General features: G+C 42.7%; 1 protein-coding gene across 5 annotated transcripts in view; it reads right to left on the reverse strand.

Moving 5' to 3' along the window:
- Positions 1–23,017, reverse strand: part of SFSWAP (splicing factor SWAP) — a 107,082-nt gene that overhangs the window by 67,017 nt on the left and 17,048 nt on the right. For all 5 annotated transcript variants that reach the window (XM_087705793.1, XM_087705792.1, XM_087705796.1 and 2 more), the window contains exons 5-7: positions 20,969–21,194; positions 18,825–18,943; positions 16,829–16,961 (exon numbers count right to left, since the gene is read on the reverse strand). In XM_087705793.1, the coding sequence (XP_087561919.1) occupies positions 16,829–16,961; positions 18,825–18,943; positions 20,969–21,194 (478 nt within the window). The remainder of the gene's footprint in view (positions 1–16,828; positions 16,962–18,824; positions 18,944–20,968; positions 21,195–23,017) is intronic.

Consider the following 23,017-nt stretch of genomic DNA (forward strand, 5'->3'; position numbering starts at 1 on the left):
CTGGGGTGATACAGGTGGTCCTCGACTTATAACAGTTCATTTAGTGACTGCTCAAAGTTACAACAGCAGTGAAAAAAGTGACTTTAGGAGCAGTTTTCACAGTTAAGACCTTTGCAGCATCCCCCCATGACCATGGAATCCCATTTCAAACGCTTGGCAACTGTTTCATACTTATGACCATTGCTGTATCCCAAGGGTAGGTGATCCCTCTTTGCGACCTTGTGATGAGCAAAGACAATGAGGAAACCAACCAGATTCACTTAACTGAACTGTGGCGAAAAAGGTCACAAAATGAGGCAAAACTCACAACCTATGTCTCACTGAACAACAGAAATTCTGGGCTCAATTATGGTTATAAGTTGAGGACTACCCGTAGTTCTGGATTGGGGCATTGTTTATTGAATGATTTTGTCTAGACCGCAGTTCAACCCTGAGATACAAATATTCTCTTCTGTTGTTAAGGTAAAAATTCCCCTCGCACATATGTGCTAGTCGTTCCCAATTCTAGGGGGCGGTGCTCATCTCCGTTTCAAAGCTGAAGAGCCAGCACTGTCCAAAGACGTCTCCATGGTCATGGACATGACTCAATGCCAAAGGCACACGGAACGCAAACATGGTCCCTATTTTTCTATTTGCATTTTTACGTGCTTTCGAAATGCTAGTTTGGCAGAAGCTGGGACAAGTTACGGGAGCTCACTCCGTTACGTGGTGCTAGGTATTCGAACTGCTGACCTTTCTGATCCACAAGCTCAGCATCTTAGCCACTGAGCCATCACATCCCTCTTTTGTTGTTACTAATATGTTATTCCTTTCTCTGAATGAAAGAAAAGCAGATTTGCTGTGTGCTATGAAACTCAATGGATACAGTAGTTATCAGTAATACAATAGTAATAGAATACAATAGTAATATAAGGGTAAATAGTAATACAATAGTTATTCATTTACAGAATAGATCTGGGGGAATACAAGCAGTCCTCCATTTATGACCACAATCGAGCCCAAAATTTCTGTTGTTAAGTGAGACATTTGTTAAGTGAGCTTTGCTCCATTTTTACCACCCTTCCTGACAAAAGATGTTAAGCGAATCACTGCAGCTGATAAGTTAGAAACAGAGTTGTTAAGTGAATCTAGCTTCCCCGCTGACTTTGCAGGTCGCAAAAGGGGATCACAGGGCTTTGTGGGACACAGCAACGGTCATAAGTATGAGCCAGTTGCCAAGCTTCTGAATTTTGACCATACGATCATGGGGATGCTGCAAAGGTTGTAACTGTGGGGAAAAATGGTCATAAGTCACCATTTTTCGGTGCCACTATAATTTTGAACTGACATTAAGTTGAGGGCTACTATACACGCAGGAACGTCAAGGTGTAAATTTGCACAAAACTGGAAAGTGAAGAGATTCCTACAAACGAGTGTGTGATTAGGAAAGTATCAGAATGTACAGAAATGAATTGATTAAGACTGGCAATTAAAGAGAAAGAACAAATTGACTATCACACTATTTGGGAATCATTTTAGTGATGGTTAGAGAATAAATATAAGAATCAGCGGTAAAAGGAGTTGTGTAAAATACAGAAAATGTACCAGTAGTTAATATTATTAATAAAGTTAAATAAATCATGAAGAGGATTGTTATAGTATAAGACATTTAAGGTATTGGTATTAAGCTATGAATAGATTAAAAAATGAATAAGATTGTAAATTTTAATTGCTTGCACAAAATACTTGTACTTAGACGGCACACAGTTTAAAGGAAGATGGATTGTTTATATTAAAATAAAATAAAACTTTTTAAAAAGCGGAGAAATTTGAATGGAAGAGCTAAGATGTATAAATGGAAAGTAGAAATTTGGGGTCGTCTAGAATGCAGAGTCCACATCAAAAGAGAAATCTACAGCTAGGTGACAGGTGGACATTATGTTCCATTAAATGCTAATAAAGGTAGAATCGTATGATGAGTTTTTTGGGGGAAATGGTGCGATGTTATGAATATAATATGGCAATCCGGAAAGAAAATGCCATCTTTGGCCCTTCGTGAATGGGTAGGAATGAGATGAGAAGAGTATAAAAATGGTGATTGGGCTATTTGGATCCCGAGAGAGTATGATGATTATCCGCTTAGAAAATTGTGTGCTTGTTTTTCAAACATGCCCCTATTCCAATGTACACATGGCGAAGGAATGGATTACAAGCATGAAAGTATGGCTGATTTTTTATTGTTTAGGATGACTGGTTGACATTAGGGAACGATATGGGAGGTGAACAGAAGCTCTGAATGCTATACCTGTCATTTCCTGATAAGGCAGTCCTAGACGTACGACAGTTCATTTAGCGACCGTTTGAATTTACAACAGCACTGGGGGGAAAAGTGACTTATGGCCGTTTTTTACGAACTTTGCCGCATCTCCATGCTCATGCGATCAAAATTCAGATGCTGGGCAACTGGTTCATGCTTATGACCGTTGCAGTGTCCCAATGGTCACGTGATCTGCCTTTGCGACCAAGCCAAGCTCACTTAACAACCAGGTCTTATCAACTACAGAGATTCACTTAACAACTATGGCAAGAATGGTCGTAAAATGGGGCAAAAGTCACTTAACAAATGTCTCATTTAACAAGAGAAAATTTGGGCTCAATTGTGGTCATAAGTCGAGGACTACCTCTATTGCTAAGAGTTAATCTGGGGGGGGATTGATAAGGGGAGAAAGCAAAGAGGTGACAGAAACTAAAATGCAAATAAACCAACTGCAAAGAGAGAAAAATATATACCTTGTGCAAAAAAACCCAAAAACTACAGGTACTCCTCAACTTAGGACCAGAATGCCCCCCCAAATTAATTTTGCTAAGCGAGACATTTGTCAAGCGAGGTTTGCTTCATTTTACGACCTTTCTGGTCAGTTGTTAAGCGAATAATTGTAGTTGGTAAGTGAACCTGGTTTACCCATTGACTTTCCTCGTCAGAAAGTCGCAAAAGGAGACCGCATACAACCGTCATAAATGTGAGTCAGTTGCCAACTGCCTGAATTTTGATCAGATGACCACGGGGATGCTGCGATGGTCATAAGTGTGAAAAATGGCCTTAAGTGACTTTTATTCAGGCACGTTGTAACTTAGAACGATCACTAAACGAAGTGCTGTTCAGCCCCCTAATCCTAACGCCCGACGGGACGAATGGAAAAGGGGCATAAACACCCACAATGAAAAACGTTGCTTGCAAGATGCCAAAAACTAACTCCAAACAGCATTTTAAAATGTCCAAAAGGCTGCACGGACTCTCCCACACCCCTCAAAAAAAAGTGTGTGTGTTATGTAAGCTCCCCGTTGGGAGAGCGAGTACATTCAGAGAAGCATTGTGAGAGTTGTGTTGGAGAACGCATAAACCAGCATACAGAGACACTGCAGTTTAAATAGGCTTTTACCTTCGTGGAAATAGAGGTATCAGAGTCCATCAAGCAGTCCAAGTCATACACGGATAAGACAGTCAGTCATCAATGTCTTTCAGTTAAGGGATAATCCAAATAACATAGTCCAGTATCATATAATCAGTTCAGTACTCAAAGTTTGCTAGCAGTTGCAAAACTTACAATAGCTCACGGCACTTTCTAACAGCCAGCTTCCAAAACACTCAGATCAGATCAGCCCACCATCTAACAGAGAGCTAACAGTCATTCTGGCTCCCTCTTATGGCCGATTGAGGAAACAGCAACCAATCACATTTTACAGTATGATTTAAAGAAACAAGTATAGCATTGTTACATGATTTCTATATTGCCAACCCAACCGTTAGATTATATTCCTAACAGTGTGCTTCCCCCCCCCCCACAAAGGAAGTTTCAGAAAGTCGTGTAAATAGAAACTGCCCAATGGCTGGCCGCAGTGGTGGGTTCCGGATTCTGTTCCAATCCCGGCGTCACCCACATGGAGGTGTGTGGCGCACTCAGGCGTCGTACTTCCTTGCGATGCTTCCCCAAGCCTCCGTGACGCTCCAGCTGCTCGGTGGAGCATCGCACAGGCGATGTACGCGCCATGCTTGTGCACGGAAGCACCAAAGGCTTAAAGGACAGGTAAAGACCTCGGGTGGATGGGTGGGCCCTTCGGAGCCCCATACTGGAATGGTACCCGGTGCTCCGGGCAGGCTCCGATACGCCCGTACCGGGGCATACCGCCTGCAACTCACCACTGGCTGGGCGTGAATAAAATCTCTGCGGTTTGCAAACCGTTTCATTATTTTATCAATGCCATAACGTGCATTGCAGGAATGCCGATTTAAAACAGCTCAGCAGTTTACAGAATAATCACCATGCCTTCCGTGTTGTGTTGTCGGGAGTCTGCATAATTCATGCCTTTTTCAAAAGGCAGGGTGATAAATCACCAGCCTGTTTGGGCGGAGAGCGCTTTTTAATGCGTTATTTTATTAAATGCACAGGTATGAATCCTTCACTTCTGAAACGCCAGCTGACCAAGCTACTAATAAACGGAGTCGGGTTTAATTTTACAGACAGAATCCTAAAGGGTTATTGAAGCCATCTGCTCCAGCGCAGGACTCCAAATCGAAATGTATCCCAGGAGGCAGCTGCTTTAATTCTTAATTTTAGAGTTCTCTGTCAGCCTTCCTGCATTATTTAGAAAAAGCAGGATGGAGACATGTCTGAAAGTGACAGACAACAAGGCCCGGGACTGTAATTAATTATCATATTTCATTAATAAAACAGAGATGATGCTTCCTTGCAACGGCTCAACAAGAGAATAATTCTAGCCCGGTATTCTAAGCTTTAAAGGGAGAAATTCTGTGATAAGATGCATCTCTTAAGATGCACAACAGACCTTTAAATAAAAATAGATCTGGTATCTAACTGGGGGGGGGGGGGAGAGCACTGTAAAAACGAAGCTAGCAATGATAATAAGTCTGTACCTATTAAAAACAACAAGGCAAGCCATATACAAGCCCAGCTTATACCTAAATGAGCTTCACCAGTCTCTAAAAACAAGGAATTTTATAGAATTGGGGCCATGTTTTTCTATAATACTGTGTTTTCCCGAAAATAAGACAGGGTCGCATTTTCTTTTCACCCCCTGAAATAAGCGCTTGGCCTTATTTTCAGGGAGGTCTTATTATTTTTGAGGTGCAGGAGGCCTCTTAACCTCGGTCTGCAGCTCAGCTGATCCAGAGAGGGCCGGAAATTCTGTCTCTGTTTCTGGCACACTCTTGCCAGCCCTAGCGTCACTGGGCGGGCTGCTTTTTTTGCGGCCGCCACTAAGAGAAGAGGCGCGGTAGCTAGGGTTGGCAGGAGCGGCCTCTGTGACTCTGTTCCGAGTGGATGGCAGGGAAATGGCATGGACTGGCTGCGCATGCGATTAAATATGTTAGGGGAGGGCTTATTTTGGGGGTAGGGCTTACTTTAGTACATGCACTCAAAAGCACGATTGGGCTTATTATCCAGGGAGGTCTTATTTTCTGGAAAAGAGGATAGAGCATTACACTACCACTCTTCTGATGTGGCAGTGGTAAAAAAAAAAACCAAACAAACCACCACCCAGTATCTTAATATCAACTGCACTAAAATAAAAGATAGCCTGCAACTATGAGAAAGTTTCTTGCACCTTGAAACAAAGTGCTGGTTTTTTTTTTTTTTTGCAACTTGCAAATCTACAATAATACAATACAATACAATAAAATAGCAGAGTTGGAAGGGACCTTGGAGGTCTTCTAGTCCAACCCCCTGCTTGGCAGGAAACCTTATACCGTTTCAGACAAATAGTTATCCAACATCTTCTTAAAGACTTCCAGTGTTGGGGCATTCACAACTTCCAGAGGCAAACTGTTCCACTGATTAATTGTTCTCACTGTCAGGAAATTTCTCCTCAGTTCTAGGTTGCTTCTCTCCTTGATTAGTTTCCACCCATTGCTTCTTGTTCTACCCTCAGATGCTTTGGAGAATAGCTTGACTCCCTCTTCTTTGTGGCAACACCTGAGATATTGGAATTCTACTATCGTGTCTCCCCTAGTCCTTCTTTTCATTAAACTAGACATACCCAGTTCCTGCTTGGGAATGACTGTTTGAGAAAGAGATGGGACTATTTTTTTTTTTAATGCATGGGAGGGGGGGGGATCCTTGATCTATCACCATGATTGGGACCAGAATTTCCACTGCTAAGCAAGGCAGTTGTTAAATGAGCCGTGCCCCATTTTACAACCTTTTGGGCCACGCTTGTTGTGAATCACTGCAGGTCATTAAGTGAATCAGGCTGTTAAGCGAATCGGGTTTCCCCCACTGACTTTTGCCTGTTGGAAGCCAGCTGGGAAGGTCACAAATAGTGATCACGTGACCCTTGCCTAGATGCTGTGACCATCCTAAATACACGCTGATTGCCAAGTGCCGGAATTCTGTTCGCTTGACTGTGGGGATGCTACAACGGTCGTAAATGTGAGGACTGGTCTTAAGTCACTTTGTTTAGTGCTGTTGCAACTTCGAATGGGCACTAAATGAATGATTGCTAAGCTGGGGGCTGGCAGTACATCTTGGTTTTTTCTTAGGGGGGGGGGATAAATTTGCATTCCAACTCCCAGACAGAGTTGTCCAACCATCAGACAGATTAGTTCTTGACTTGCAACAGTTCATTCAGTGAACGTTCTGAGTTACAACAGCATGGGAAAAGTGACTTATGACCGTTTTCCTCACTTACCATTGCAGCATCCCCATGATCATCTCATCATAATTCAGACAGCTGGCAACTGACTCATATTTATGACGGTTGCAGTGCCCCTTTTGCGACCTTCTGACAAGCAAAGTCGATGGGGAAGCCAGATTTGCTTAATGTGTTATTAACTTAACAACTGAGGGATTCACTTAACGGCGGTGGCAAGAAAGAGTGTAAAACGGGGCAAAATTCACTTAACAAATGTCTTTAACACCTGGGTTACTCACTGAACAACTGCAGTGATTCCGTTAACAAATTTGGTGAGAAAAGTCATAAAATGGGGCAAAATCCCTTAACCAACATAAATTTGGGGGTCAATTGTGGCTGTAGGTTGAGGGCTACCTATATTTTGAGATCAGATGTTCAGATTAAGGTTCACTGAAGGTCAGAACACCCTGTCTTGAGATTCTTTTCGACACTCTCTTACAATTCAGTTCACATGGCCCACATAACTTTGCAGGAATAATGAACATTTCTTTCAGTGCCTAAAAAAAATAAATCCCCAAACTGTGTGTGCCTTTTTGTATGCTGTGGCTGGCTCCATTTCCAAAGGACTGACGCTATGCATTGTAGCGAGTGTGCATGAAACTACTTGGCAATTCTCACTTAGCTCAAAATGCGCTTTTATAATTTTATTCTCAACACTAACAATATTTACTTTGACACCTACGAGAACAATTCTAGCAGCTAATGTACTCGGCATTCAAAACTGCTGAAGCTTAAACTTAAAAGGAAGCAGAAGAAGAAGGGGGAAAAAATAACAACAGCACAGTAGTTATACACAGACAAAACTTTCTGTACATAAAATGGTCTGGATAAACTGCCGTCACACTGATGTCAAGATAATGCAGGTAGATTTTTTTTTTTAATGCTGTTTTTTTTAGAAAAACAAAAGATTTTAAACTGCGTTATGCTTAACTCTTCAAAGCTGCATGGCTAATCCTCTCACTTTCCTTAAACATTTCTAAGGATTTCAAACCCAGGAGGGAGCAGCGTTCGACCAATTACCAAGATTTCGCTTCAGCAACTTTGGCAAAGAAACAACGTGGCAGGACAGGCAGTCCTTGACTTCCAAACAGTTCATTTCACAAGCGCTCGAAGCTACGATGGCACTGAAAAAGGTGACTTAGGATGGTTTTTCACCCTGATGACCATAGCTAGCATCATAGCCACACGATCAAAATTTAGAAACTTGGCAACCGACTTGTAATTGATGATGGTTGGCATGTCTCAGGGATCAAGTGATCCCCTTTTGCGACCTTTTGACAAGCAAAGTCAATGGGGAAGCCAGATTCACTTACTGTTGTGGTCCACCAGTAGCCAGCAGAGCTGGTAGCAGAGTCGGACAGTGAGGAGGTTGGGGAGAAACATGGGCCACTCCTGGAGTCTGGGGAAGGCTCTGATAAGGCCTCTGTGTCGGAGGCAGAGAGGGGGCCAGGGCCGTCTGACAGTTATCAGCTGCCTTCGGAGCTAGACAGCAGTGAGGCAGAAGAACAACTGGAGCCTGTTTCCAATGTGTGTACGTGCAGAGCTGCCAGGAGAAGGGAACAATTAAGGAACAGGGATCGACTTGGGAGTAAAAGCACAAGTGGACATTGAATGGCCCCTCCCATAGGGAATAAAAGAGGAGCCAAAGGGGGGGGGGCTTTTGCAGGAAACAATTCGTTCATTCGTTTCAGGAGTGTGAAGATCTGTCTGTGAATCTCAGAGACTCTGTGCCAAGCCTTTCCTTGCACAGCACTGCATTTGGAAAATATTCCCATGGCAGCTTTCCAAGCTAGATAAGGTCTGTGGTCATAAATTCACCTTTGAAAGACTGTTTGCCAGGCCTTTGCTGAATGCGAATGGGAGGAATTCACATTCATTTAACAAAAGGGGTTTTGCCTCGTGCTTTTTGGGGAAGCCTGATTCAGAACACTTAACAACTGTGTTATTAACTTAACAACTGAGGGATTGTAGCAAGAAAGAGTGTAAAACGGGGCAAAATTCACTTAAATGTCTCGCGTAGCAACAGAACTTTCGGGCTCTCTTGTGGTCGTAAGCTGAGAACTAACTAACTTGGCATGGCCAGAACAATTCCCCCTACTTCAGATTTCTATTCTGACCAGCTTCAACTCTTGAGAGTCTCTGCAGGGATACTGGATCAGCTCCAGAAAGTTCTGCCCAAGTGCATTATTCATTATTCACTATTAATAGAAAGGATGGAGAAAAGCAAATGGTAAAGAGCAGCCACCAAGCGAAACGCTTTTTTCAATTCCTTTCATTTCTTTCAAGGCGGCCCCGACACCAAAATGCTCTCTGGGTGGTTGAAGAACAGAATTTAAAATTTAAGAACTAAAAAGAAAGACACAACCCGAAAAAGCTGAAGCAATACAAGACTGTGGTTTTACATCATGCCGATCGTAGTTCTTGGTTGATGGTTTGTATAGAGCTTAATAAGGATGGCTCAGGCTTTAAAATGATATATTTTCACAGTCGATTCATGATATACTGGAAAACCGATAACCTCTATGATATTTGTAAATATAACAGTATATATTTCTTTATCATGTGCCTTTATCTTTCCCTTTTGGTCCATTTCTTTACCCATTTAGATGCTGTTGTTTTTTAAAACGTCTAACAGAAACACACGCGTCAATAAAGAAACAAAACATAGCACTGGCAAAGTTGTTCTTGCTTGAACAATTCTACCTCTCAAATACTACATATTGCTCAGAATTTAAGTGTACGAGTCAATTTCATACTGACAAGCCTACATCTGTAAAGCTTTTGACACGTTTCCGAAAACAATTTTAAAACAACACCAAAAATGGTTGGCAGCATGGCGTTTTGGGGTGTTTTTTTTTTAAAATGTACGAGAAATACAAGATGAAACACAATTGGGCTTATAGATTTTTAGAGAGGAACAGCATGCTTGGGTTCTAACTTGCAAGCGGAATCACAAATCCAACACAAGTGGTTATGAACATATATATATATTTTTAAAAAAACTCAAAGCAGTCTGGCATTTTGAGTCTCAATTGCTGACTGCTGGCTTCCTGCAATATGGCAGTTCAAATCCCACCAGGATCAAGGTTGATTCAGCTTTCCGTCCTTCCGAGGTGGGTAAAATGAGGACCCAGATTGTTGGGGGCAAGAGGCTGTCTCTGTAAACCGCTTAGAGAGGGCTGGAAAGCACTGTGAAGCGGTATATAAGTCTTTATTGCTATTGTTCCCCCCCCTCTGTTTCTCTTTTTCTCTTGCTCTTTCCATGTCTGTCTCTCTGTCTACTCTGTCTATCATCCATCCATCCTCATCATCTTCTTTTAATGACCCCATAATCCCTTGGGGGGGGGGGGCGTAGAGTCTGGGCAACTGAATGGAGTTAGCCGAAGGATTACTGACAGGATGCCCTTCCTGTTGCCAATGGAGTTTTGTTCAACAGATATATTCCCGCTGTGCCCAGAGAGAGAAATAACTGCCTCTGCCTAGAATTGAACTCACGACCTCCTGATTGTGAGGCAAAAGCCCCACCTCTAGGCCACTGCACTACATCCATCTGTCCTTCCGTCCCTCCATCCATCCATCTCTTTCCATCAATCCATCCATCTGTATTTTTCCATCCATCCATCCATCCGTATCTTTCCATCCATCCATCCGTATCTTTCCATCCATCCATCCATCTGTATCTTTCCATCCATCCAAGAATGGAGCTAGCAGAGGGATTACTGGCTGGATGCCCTTCCTGTCTTCAATGCAGAGTTTTATTCAGCAGATATATTCTCATTGTGCCCAGCAAGAGAAATATCTGCCTCTACTTAGGATCGAACTCACAGCCTCCTGATTGAGGCAAGAACTGCACCTCTAGGCCACTGCACCACATCTGTCCATCCATTCGAATTCAGTATTGCAGACTAATTCTGTCCACAGCCTGCAGTTCAATTCTAACTGGCTGGAGGTTGATTCATCCTTTCATCCTTCTGAAGTCAGTAAAATGAGGACCCAGATTGTTGAGGGCAATAGGCTGACACTGTAAACCGCTTAGAGAGGGCTGCAAAGCACTGTGAAGCGGTCTATAAGTCTTCATTGCTATTGCTATCTGGTGTGCATCTGGGCAAGAGAACTTCAGGCAACTTTGCTGTCTGAAAAACGGACCTGCTGCTGAAAAATGCAGCATCCCAAAATCTGTTTATGGTGCTGCCTTCAATGTCAACTGGGGTCTACAATAGCATTTTACAGGCCTGGGCATGTTAACACTAGAGCTGTGGGAACAATGAAATAAAATATACAGGTCATCAGCATTCCACAAGTGCTGAGTTCTCTCTGAGCATTTGATTGACGGGGAGAGCAGTTCGGATTCAGGCCAGCAGAGAAGGCAAAAAAAGAGCTCAAAGGAAAAAAAAAGGAGAAATTGGGTGTTCTGGGAATAACAAGAACTTTTGAATTTTTTAATAGTGAAACAAGACTTAGAAGGATTCCTGCAAGCCTATGATCTTTATAGACACCTTGAAAGTTGAACATTAGTGTCAGTAGGGTGTAATTAAAGGTAAAGGTTCCCCTTGCACATGTGTTAGTCGTTCCTGACTCTAGGGGACAGTGTTCATCTGCGTTTCAAAGCCGAAGAGCCAGCGCTGTCCGAAGACGTCTCCGGGGTCATGTGGCCAGCATGACTCAATGCCGAAGTCGCACGGAATGCTGTTCCCTTCCCACCAAAGGTGGTCCCTATTTTTCTACTTGCATTTATGTGCTTTCGAACTGCTAGGCTGGCAGAAGCTGGGACAAGTCAAGGGAGCTCACTCTGTTACGCAGGGCTAGGGATTTGAACTGCCAACCTTTTTGATCGACAAGCTCAGCGTCTTAGCCACTGGGCCACCGCATCCCTCTAGGGTGTAATTAGTGAAGTTATTAGACTGACAACTGGGTAGACCATGGATTGATCTTCAGCTGTGGGACCTCCTGTGGTAACTTGAACTCAATCCCATTCTCTTCACCTAAGACCTAGTGTGCCCTAGTAAGTAAGATGATGGAACCAGAGTAGGAACACCTATGTTGATGTCTACTCTAAGCCATACAAGCTCACTGGATGAGTCGGGTTCAGTCACACTTTTCAGCCAAACTCTGACAAGAGACCAAATAAGAAACCAGGGTCAACAAAAAGATTGGACAACCATTTGTCTGGGATGGTATAAGGAGTCTGGGCAAGGAATTAGACTAGAAGACTTCCAAGGTCCCTTCCAACCTTATGATTCCAAATTCTTCTTAAAGTCCCTTAAAGTACATTGAAAGGACTATATTATATCATATATTAAAGTCTATTGAAGTGCTAACAAATGGAGAATGACCAAGTCTGCAGTGCTTGGTGGATCAAGTTCCATAGCTCATGACAAAGTCATCTGGCAGAGGAGCACCAAGTCTGAGATGGAGAATCTCTGCCTTCAAGCTCAGTTTCTAGAGAAGAGACCACTGCCTGCTATGGCAGACGATATCAACATAGCAATAGCAATAGCAGTTAGACTTATATACCGCTTCATAGGGCTTTCAGCCCTCTCTAAGCGGTTTACAGAGTCAGCATATCGCCCCCACAATCTGGATCCTCATTTCACCCACCTCGGAAGGATGGAAGGCTGAGTCAACCTTGAGCCGGTGAGATTAGAACTGCTGAACTGCAGATAACAGTCAGCTGGAGTGGCCTGCAGTACTGCACCCTAACCACTAGGCCACCTCGGCTCTTCACATTTATCCCATTTGTCTATGGAGATTTTCAACCAGGTCATGGTTGTCCCCAAAGTGCTTTTTTTGTTTTCAAAGGGCAAATGTTTAGATTAACAGAGTTGGAAGGAACCTTGTAGGTCATCTAGTCCAAACTCCTGCCCAAGCAGGAGACCCTACACCATTTCTGACAGATGCCAGTCCAGTCTCTTCTTGCAAGCCTCCAGTGATGAAGTTCCTACAACTTCAGAAGGCAACTTCTGTTCTATTGGTTGATTGTTCTCCCTGTCAGGAAATTTCTCCTTATTTCTAGGTTGAATCTCTCCTTGGTCAGTTTCCATCCATTGTTCTTGTCTGGCCTTCAGGTGCTTTGGAAATAGGTTGAGCCCCTCCTCTCTGTGGCAGTCCCTCAAATATTGGAAGACTGCTCTCCTGTCTCCCCTGGTCCTTCTCTTCACTAGACTAGCCATGCCCAGTTTCTGCAACCGTCCATGGTATGTTTTAGTCTCCAATCCCATTATCCTGGTTGCTCTTCTCTGCACTCTTTCTAGAGTCTCAACATCTTTTTTATAGTGTGTACATCACTTGATTGTATCCTTCTGTCAATGCAATTTAGAAATGGACTTTCTAAAAAAAAAAAAGAGGACTATTTCATTTATTAAATTTATGTGCTACCCCTCTCATTGACAATTTGATCCTTGAGGAACGAGCATTTGAAATCACATAAGACAGCTTCCTACAAAAAAGAATTGTATAGCCACTCCAGATATCCCTGCTTGGATGTTCTCCCACTAAACAAAATTCAGAACGTTTGAAAATAATCACCCAGACAAAGATGACATCTCAAGTCTATGGGCAAGGCACTTCCCTCTCAATCCCAAGATTGTGATAGGGAAAACATCTTTTGTAAAGATCGTAAATGCCACTTCTATTTTATTATGGGGTTTTAAGTTATGGTAATTTTTCTGCAGCACTCTTAAGCAATTCTCTCTCCTTTTTTTGCAAGACCTCATTTTCTTATTAAGAAGACTATTTGGTGATTAGCATCACGCCCTTTGCTCAGCTGGCCTTTAACTCATTTTAATATTTAATGTGCAATAAATGACTCACTTTACAAATTCATTCAGTGTTGCAGAACAGATAAAACTAACAATGACAACCGAGATAAATGTCCTTTTGAGAAAGTTATTCAAACCCCCGCCTTTTACCATAGTGCTACTTATTTGCAGAAAGAAAAATGAAGTGCTAATAAACAAAAGAAAATAAAAAATATGTTTTCAAAAGGATAAGCCTTTAGAAATTCATCAATAAATGTTTTACTCTCAAAACATGAATCATTATATACCGATTGTTTAAAATTCTTTCTGAGCTGTCAAAAGATAATAATCTAGATGCTAGGAATCCAATTATAAGATACCTCTGTATACAATGAAGATTTTTTTCCCTTATCCAAATCATTTAATCAGATCAACTATATTTGGATATTCAAGAGTTTAATTTGCTTGAGCAAAACTTTGTCTGGAATGCAAAACGTGAACTTTCCTTCTGAGGGAGGAAGGCATCTCCAATGCAGCTAATTTCATGCAGAAAAATGAATGATTGGGCTGTAAAAGCATGAAAATTAAGGCACTCCTTCAAACAAACTATTTATCCAAGACGAGACAATGTTTACAATACGTTAATTAAGAAAAGTTTTCACTGCTAGAAGCACAAGAACGAATTAAGGGATGGATGCCAACTTGAGGGGAAAAAACGAGTTGGTTCTCTCCATCATCTGCATTTAGCCAAGACTGATTTTTTGCTTCACATTGCGAAGTGGTAGCTTGATACTCAACTGCTTTCAAACTCATAGAATTTGGTACTCAACTGATTTTGACATGAAGATTTTGACCCGGTACTCAAAGCAGAAGCTAGAACTTGTTGGTGTCAGCTGCCTTGCGACTCAATTTTTTTTGTGGGGAAAAACTGTTCGATGCTTATAGTTTTTGGAACTCATCACGTCACCCAGAACCCCGGAGTTACCGAGGTACCACTTTGAACTATTATTTTAAAAACACATTCATGAGCTTTGTAGGTTACCAGTTTGAAAACTGAGAAGCAATACAAGAGAAATTGCCATGGAGCTACAAACTCTTGTTGAGCCTGTCCACCTCATCACATATATAAATCAAATTCTTTATGATCAGAGATCAGTAATAAAAACAACCCAATAAAAAAAAACCTAACCTACGTGAAACGAACAGCCATTTCGGGAAGTCTGAAACTGCAGCATAGAAGGCACTGTGCTCGTAATTCCTAGTCCTTTATTTATTTTTTTATAGCAATAGCAATAGCAGTAGACTTATATACCGCTTCATAGGCCTTTCAGGCCTCTCTAAGCGGTTTACAGAGAGTCAGCATATTGCCCCCAACAATCTGGGTCCTCATTTTACCCACCTCGGAAGGATGGAAGGCTGAGTCAACCCTGAGCCGGTGAGATTTGAACCGCTGACCTGCTGATCTAGCAGTAGCCTGCAGTGCTGCATTTAACCACTGCGCCACCTTGGCTCTTTTTTTTAACTTGGTCATAAGAAAAATAGGCTACAGGGAAAGTTAGGCCCTCACTGGCCAGGTATGTAATGTTCTATAGCAGTGATGGCTAACTGACGGACCGAGTGCCCAAAGCGTGTGTGTGTGCAAATGCGCCCGTACCCAAACCCCCAAAATGCAATGCAGGTGGCCCCCACACATGACCCGTCCCCCCCCACATACACAGCCCCCCGCATGTGCCCCATCCCCCCCCCCCCGCATGCACGAGACCCAATGACTAACCGGCTGGAAGGAGGCACGCAGTGCTGAACTGGGGCGACAGCTCGCGTGCCCGCAGAGAGGGCATTGCGTGCCACCTGTGGGTCTATAGCATTCCTTGTAATAGAAATGAGCAACACTGATTTTCTCACTGAGACCAGCCGTATTTTTTTTAACTATTTGTGGCATGCTGCTAAGAGTCTGCCATTCTGCATCATCCTATCTTTGGTCTTCTAACTATAAATTAGTAACCTCCTTTTTAAAGGAAGAACGGTGCTGTATTTCTGAAACGAATGAAGCAGCTATGATTCCCCCCCCCTCTTTTTTTTCTTTTCCCCTACAGGGGAGAAATATAGCTAAATTAACATTTTCCCACTGTTGCGAGACGTGTGTGTTTTGATGACAGGTCTGTGGCTTCTCTCTTCCGTTCAATCTCTTTGAGGCATTGTCGCCGGGAAGCAACGCCAGGAAAAATAATAATAAAAGTTTTAACTCAAACGGAAGGTTAAATGCTAGGTTCCACACCAAGAACAAGCTAGCTCCAGATAAGTGCAGCCTAGATGATTTCTGGTTTTAAAATCGGAACGATTGCGGTTCCATGGATATTATGTTGAGAAAGCAAGAATCTAAATTCTGTAACAGTCCCCATTCCTCTGATGCTAACACAGACTAATAGGAAGTTGTCGCATCTCACGTACAGAGAGGAGAAGTATGAAAAATATTACTAACTATACCCTCTGATGCTCAATTTGTGTAGACTAATGCATGGCATGCGCCTTCAGAAATGAAACCATCTTCATTAATTTGATTCTCTGCTCTTTGTGGAGTTTAGGATATCAATATTGCACAATCCATCTCCTCTCGTCTAATAAAACGGGCAGCAGGATGATGGGAAAAAGAACCAAAAATACATCATCGGGTGCAACTATTGCTACTCGAGAATGACAGGTCATTTTTCCTGCCGCAGGACTATCAACTCTGAATTCACAGCTTCGTTGTTCAACCCAAGCTGCCTGGTGGGGGAAGAAAAACCAGGCAGGTTGCAGAGAGGCTGTGTTAAACAGCATCTTCTCAAGCCGCAAAGATATGGTCTTTGACTATGGGGTGGGGGTGGGGAATCCTAATCAAGAAAACGTCACTTTTTAGGGCAGGGGTCCCCAACCCCCAGGGCTGTGACCTGGTACTCGGCCATGGGCCCGTTGGGAATTGGACTGTGCAAGAGGCAACAAAACTCCATTTGTGCAAGCAGTGGGCGTGTGCCTTGGTCCGTGAAGCTCCATTTGTGCAAGTGCACCCATTGTATGGTGGGAAACCACCCCCTCTTCGCCCACCTACCCCCACTGATCTGCAGAGCCAGAAAGGTTGGGGACCCGTTTTACAGCATACAGATTTAACCCAGAGGTCAGATGCCATGCATTAACAGAGGGATTCAATCAAGGGAGGAGCTAATACCACTCTATAAAGAGCAGAAGTAGCCTGCAGTACTGCACTCCAACCACTGCACCACCATAATGCCTCACTTAACAACAGAAACGTTGGGCTCCCCTGTAGCCGTAAGCTGAGGGCTACCTGTAGCCATCACTGTTCTCTCTTCCAGTCCATTTTACACAGCCGCTTTCTGGCTTAATTCTCTTATCAACAGGAATGTACTTACAATCGGAAGAATATTCCATTTGGGATGATGGAGCAGCTGTCCCTTCGCCCGCCTGAGCTGCACTGGCGTTTTCGGCCTGAGCTTTGCGAACAAGGGCTGCCAATGGGTGATCGGGATCCACCACCTTCAGCGGCTACAAGAGGCAAAGACAAGGGACATCACGGGGGCTGAACTCCCTCACCCTGACTGCCCAACGTCAAACGATCATCTCTGTGGCTCAGAAAAGCTTCACAAATTCTTCAATCCCATTGGATAGGATGACTCAAACAGCTTGCTAGAGATCACCATCATCATTTAATGACTCCATAATCCCTTGTGGGGGTGGAGTCTGGGCAACTAAATGGAGCTGAGCATTTACTGACCAGATGCCCTTCTTGTCGCCAATGCGGAGTTTTGTTCAGCAGATATATCCTCATTGTGTCCAGAGAGAGAAATATCTTCCTCTACCTAGGATCGAACTCACAGCCTCCTGATTGTGAGGTGAGAGCTCCACCTCTAGTCCAACCCACCACTCCAAACGGCTTGCTGGAGATAGGATTTATTAATTATTTATCTGCGAACTGAACCCGGAAGAGGCCATTTTCTTGGTTCATCATTGCCTTACAGTTACAGGAAGGGGGAGGAAAGTTGGAATGCCTTACTAAACACAGGTTGTAGGAACCAAGGTCATCTCCCAGGTCATGGAGGAGGGAGAAGAGTGCCTGACGAGTTTGCCAATTAACCTAATTGGCCAATGTGACCAATGACACTTGGGGGAAGGGATTATTGCTTGTTTTAACTATACTGAACCTGTGGGAATGATTGAGAGTTGGTTTTACACGAAGCGTGTCGATATGATGTACCCAATAAACAAGTTATTTGAGGAAGCAAGTGGCCTCGTAGTTCTGATTTGCCTCATTAGTCGGGACCTTGACAACCTAAGTATAATCTTTATTGTCATTGTACTTAAATACAACGAAATTGGTTGTATCTGATTTATATCTCGCCTTATTTTTGTAAACCTTTATCAGGCTTGGAGAGTGGCCAGGCCGATATCTTTCAGATGCCGCAATACTTGGCAAGAATGCAGGAATGAATAATTGTCTCCTGCAAATTCCATTCCCCTTTCGCTCCTCTTTTATTTCCTATGGGAGGGGCCATTCACCGTCCACCTGTGGCCTTACTCCCAAATCGACCCCTGTTGTTTAGCTGTTCCCTTCATCTGGCAACTCTGCACATGCGCACACTGGGAACAGGCTCCAGCTGTTTGTCTGCCTCACTGATGTCTGACTCCGAAGGCAGCACATAACTACCAGATGGCCCTGGCCCCATCTCTGCCTCCAATGCAGAGCCCTCGTCCGAAACCTTCCCCAGACTCCAGGACTGGCCTATGTTCCTCCCCAACCTCCTCACTGTCCGAATCTGCTGGCCGCCAGTGGGCCACAACACTGGTGATTGGCCCAAAGTCATCTAACTGGTGGGACTCAAAGTCACCTAACTGGTGGGACTCAAGAGTGCCCTGGTTTCTAGGCCAGCATCTTAGCCACAGCACGAAACTGGCTCTCTATCCTAGTACTACTTGAGAGGGACAAGGCTTTCAATAGAAAGAAAAAATAGAAGAGCATGCTCTTTGGAATAGTTAATTTTTATCATGCTTTTGCCCATCAAAAACCGGTGGGGAAAATGTTGAATTCTCTCTTCGCTGAAAGAAACTGTTGAGATCAGAGAAGTGGCTTCTAAAACCTTATTGTAGAAAACAGCCGCCACCTAAATATAGATGAAGGAAGGGAAACCTCAAAGGTTTTTGCTAGCAGACAAGAGGAAAATAACTTCACTTCATACGGTATGCTAACCTAGAAGGGCATTATCTACCATTAGTAACCTGGAGTAGGGTCTGGCAAAGCAAAGGGGGAGGGGGGGGAGGAATGATTGTATATAGAAACTTACAAACTTGACACCACAATTAAAACCAGACTGGAAGTCTTCCCCTTAAAAGAATAGCAAGCGGCAGCATTACCTTCATCAGCTCTTCTAGCCTGCTCCGTTTCTTAGACGCGAAAAGGCTGGGATGCAGATAATTGCCTTCGTTGTCGTCGTCGTCATCGTCATCATCTTCATCGCCATCTTCCATTGCATCTGTCGAGTGAAGAATGGAAAGGATGGGACTTTTTTTAAAAAAAAAACAGTGGTATTCCAGAGAGCTACACTGTTTTGATAGCCACAGTGGGAGAATCATGAATGGAAGGAGTGAGTGGAAAGCCCGAAGCCAAGTGAAAACCATCTGGGCACCATTCAAGAACACTGCAGAGGCCGCCGTGTTGGCCAGCTGTTGTTCAAAACCTGCCGGGGTGATTGACAACATGACATTCAGAACGCTGCAAATGATGCTGCCTTGAAGGCACCGATGCTTCTTGGGCGAGCTCAGCCCTGCACAGCATCCGTTTTCCATTGCAATATGAGTAATCTCTGACTGAGAATAACTCACTTATATTTATTCATTTCGTCATGTTTACTAATAGCAGTAGCAACAGCACTTAGACCTATATACCGCTTCATAGTGCTTTTACAGCCCTCTCTAAGCGGTTTACAGTTAGCATATTGCCCCCTTAAGTTTACTGGTATTTATTTATTTTGTCATGTTTTGTCATGTTCGTGTCATGTGTATTGAAGGTGGTGACTCTTTGAGCTGTATGCAATGAAATTTCATTTTAATGTATGCCGATTAGTGTAGTCAAAGTGACAATAGTTATTATTCTATTCTATATTTCTATTCTATTCTACTTTTCTTCTCCTTCTATTCTATTCTTCTCTCCTCCTCCCTATTCTATTGTATTTCATTCTATTCTATTCCATATTTCTATTCTATTCTGTTCCATTCCATTTCTTTCTCCTCATTCTATTCTATTCCATATTTCTATTCCATTCTACTTTTCTTCTCCTTCTATTCTTCTCTCCTCCTCCTCCCTATTCTACTGTATTTCATTCAATTCTATTCCATATTTCTATTTTATTCTATTCTGTTCCATTCCATTCCTTTCTCCTCATTCTATTCTATTCCATATTTCTATTTTATTCTATTCTGTTCCATTCCATTCCTTTCTTCTCATTCAATTCTATTCCATATTTCTATTTTATTCTATTCTGTTCCATTCCATTCCTTTCTCCTCATTCTGTTCTATTCCATATTTCTATTCTATTTTATTTCATTCTATTCTATTCCATATTTCTACTCTACTCTATTCTGTCCATTCCATTCCTTTCTCATCATTCTATTCTATTCTTCTCTCCTCCTCCCTATTCTATTTTATTTCATTCTATTCTATTCCATATTTCTATTCTACTCTATTCTGTCCATTCCATTCCTTTCTCATCATTCTATTCTATTCTTCTCTCCTCCTCCTCCCTATTCTATTTTATTTCATTCTATTCTATTCCATATTTCTACTCTACTCTATTCTGTTCCATTCCATTCTCCTCCTCATTCTATTCTATTCCATATTTCTATTCTATTCTATTCTATTCTAAGCCGTTGGCAGCTACGTGGCTGCATTTTATGATAGCTTTGCAGAAAACTGGCACTTTTACTATTTTGGGGCAAACTGTGCCCATAGCAATTCAACGGTTTGCTTTACAACCGCTGACAAAGGGGAAAAAAATCAGTCTGGCCACATGACTAACCCACGTTACAGCCCTGATAGTGAGGCTCCAGGATGGTCGTTATGTCGAGGACTGCCTTTTAACAGCAACATTTCCTGCCTGGAACATTTTAAGCCGAATGTTTTCTCAAAGCTACTGGTTACTTTTACAGAAGAGCCCTGTCAAAAGGAGTAAAACCATCTAAAAAATGCAAACATAAAGCTTCATATTTTTTTTTATATGGATTTAAAAAAGAACTCAGCTAAACGCTGCCAAAATTTGGGTTATGCCTAGGGAGGCCATCATTTGAAGCGTTTAAACTTCTAATCCTCTCTATAGCCTTTTTTTTGGGGGGGGGGGGAGAACAGCTTAAAACATCTGCAGCAGATATTACCGAAGAGCTTCCTCAGCTGTCAAGACGCAGAAGTGATTTAGACAGGAGCGCACAAGCTTACAGGCTTCCTCCTGCCTGACACCGTGTTTCAGAAAAGAAAGAGCCCCCCCCCCCAAAAAAAAATCACTTACTTTTTTTCTCCTCTTTTTTCTTCTCTGAAGAAGCAGCGTAGCGCCCTTCCTTCATGGCTTTCTGAATAAATTTGTAGTAAGGATTGAGGTAGTGATCAAACCGCAGGAAATCAAATTGGGAGTTCCGAGCCTGTTTGGCTTTCAGCATAATCTCAAACTGGACTCCCTGCTTGCAGACGAAATTCGCTGTCCGTTCGATGATGGCGTGCATTTTGGCAGTGGGAGGCTATGGGGGGGATAAAACAATACTAGGTTCATCTTAATGAAAAGGACTAGGGGTGACATGATAGCGGTGTTCCGATATCTCAGGGGCTGCCACAGAGAAAACGGGTCAACCTATTCTTCAAAGCATCTGAAGGCAGGACAAGAAGCAATGTGTGGAAGCTAATCAAGGAGAGAAGCAACCTGGAACCAAGGAGAAATTTCCTGACAGTTAGAACAATTAATCAATGGAGCTAAATTTTCTCCCCCAGAATGAGTTTAATTATGGTTTTGTTGTCTTGAAAAAGGAAGATGCCCAGAGATTAGATGATTTTGGGATAGGAAACAAACCATGATCATCATGACACTCTTTCATGAAAACTAGAAATATCGGCTAATCTTTTGGAGGCATCTTAGCCCAATGTAAGTCATTCTTGGATTCCAACACTGAGGCTGCCTGGGGTTGCTTGGAGTTGGGCGGCTAAAGCATCCATGGGAGCTTTCCATGGGAGAAGTTGCTTTAAGAGGAGTATCTTTTGGAAGTACGTTGGCCTTAATCTTAAGACATGTTGGCTTGGTGAAATTTAACTAGGGTCAGAAATGTTCTATATCTCGTATTGGATCTGTAAACGTTCACTAGGCACATGATATAAAGCAGGGTTTCTCCACCTCTGCAACTTTTAAGATGGGTGGACTTCAACCCAATTAGAACAATTAATCAGTGGAAGAACTTGCCTCCAGAAGTTGTGAATGCTCCAACATTGGAGGTTTTTAAGATGTTGGATAACCATTTATCTGAAGTGGCGTAGGGTTTCCTGCCTAAGTAGGGGGTTAGACTAGAAGACCTCCAAGGTCCCTCCCAACTGTGTTATTCTATTCTATTCTTAACAGATGCAGTTTTTCTTTCTGTTTGGGCCTCCCTTTCCCTCTTTTGTTTTCCACACGTGGCAAATGATCTTAAACCCTGGCAGCCAAACACCTGCTCTTTCCTGAGCTTTGCCACTCCAAAAGAGAAAATCAAAAGTGAATCTTTATATTCCCTTGTTGCAATTACACAGGGCAATGCAGAGATTTTACACAACAAATAGGTAAAGACAAAGATGGTGTGTGTGTGTGTGCTTGTAATTTTACGACTTATGATATCAAAACAAAGCACGGCTTGGCTGTATAAGAGCAGAAAGCCATCAAATCATCTTCCATCTGGCCTGGAATTGCAACAATAAAAGTGGGAAATCATTTCTTGTGAATTGTGGCCATCCAATAAGCAGCAGGCTATAGAGATGAACTCTGAAAAAAAGCTCCTAGATCTCATGATTGCAAAGCAAAGGGGGGGGGGAGAGAATGTGGCTATTAGAACGGTGAAATGCTGAGAAAAAAAGGCCAATTTTCTTGCTCCCCCCCCCCCAAGCTTTTGACCACAAATCGTCCACATTACAGTTTCATTCTTTTTCAAGATGGGTGCAATTGTAAACACCTGAGGCATTAACCGACAACTGGGGTTCCTCAACCGTTTTAAGGATCTTGAAACCACAGACTTTCCATTGTTGTCAAAAGGAAAGGTTGGGGCAATAAATATACCAAAGAGTACGAATCTTTTATAGCAAGCATTTACCAACAAGAAACGTTATTTAAAGAAAATACACGGAGTCCTTGACCCTAATAGAACAGAATAACAGAGTTGGAAGGGACGTTGGAGGTCTTCTAGTCCAACCTCAAATCATGGTTATCTACCCAAGATGACCTATATATAAACTTCTAATAAGATCAGAATTGTTTGCTGTGATGGCACAGTGGTCAGAATGCAGTGTTGCAGGCTAACTCTGCCGACTGCCAGCAGTTCAATCCTGA

This window comes from Thamnophis sirtalis, unplaced genomic scaffold (genome assembly GCF_051295495.1).
Source record: "Thamnophis sirtalis isolate CommonGarterSnake01/CBP01778 unplaced genomic scaffold, rThaSir2_p1.2 scaffold_2, whole genome shotgun sequence".
Classification (NCBI taxonomy): Eukaryota; Metazoa; Chordata; class Lepidosauria; order Squamata; family Natricidae; genus Thamnophis; species Thamnophis sirtalis.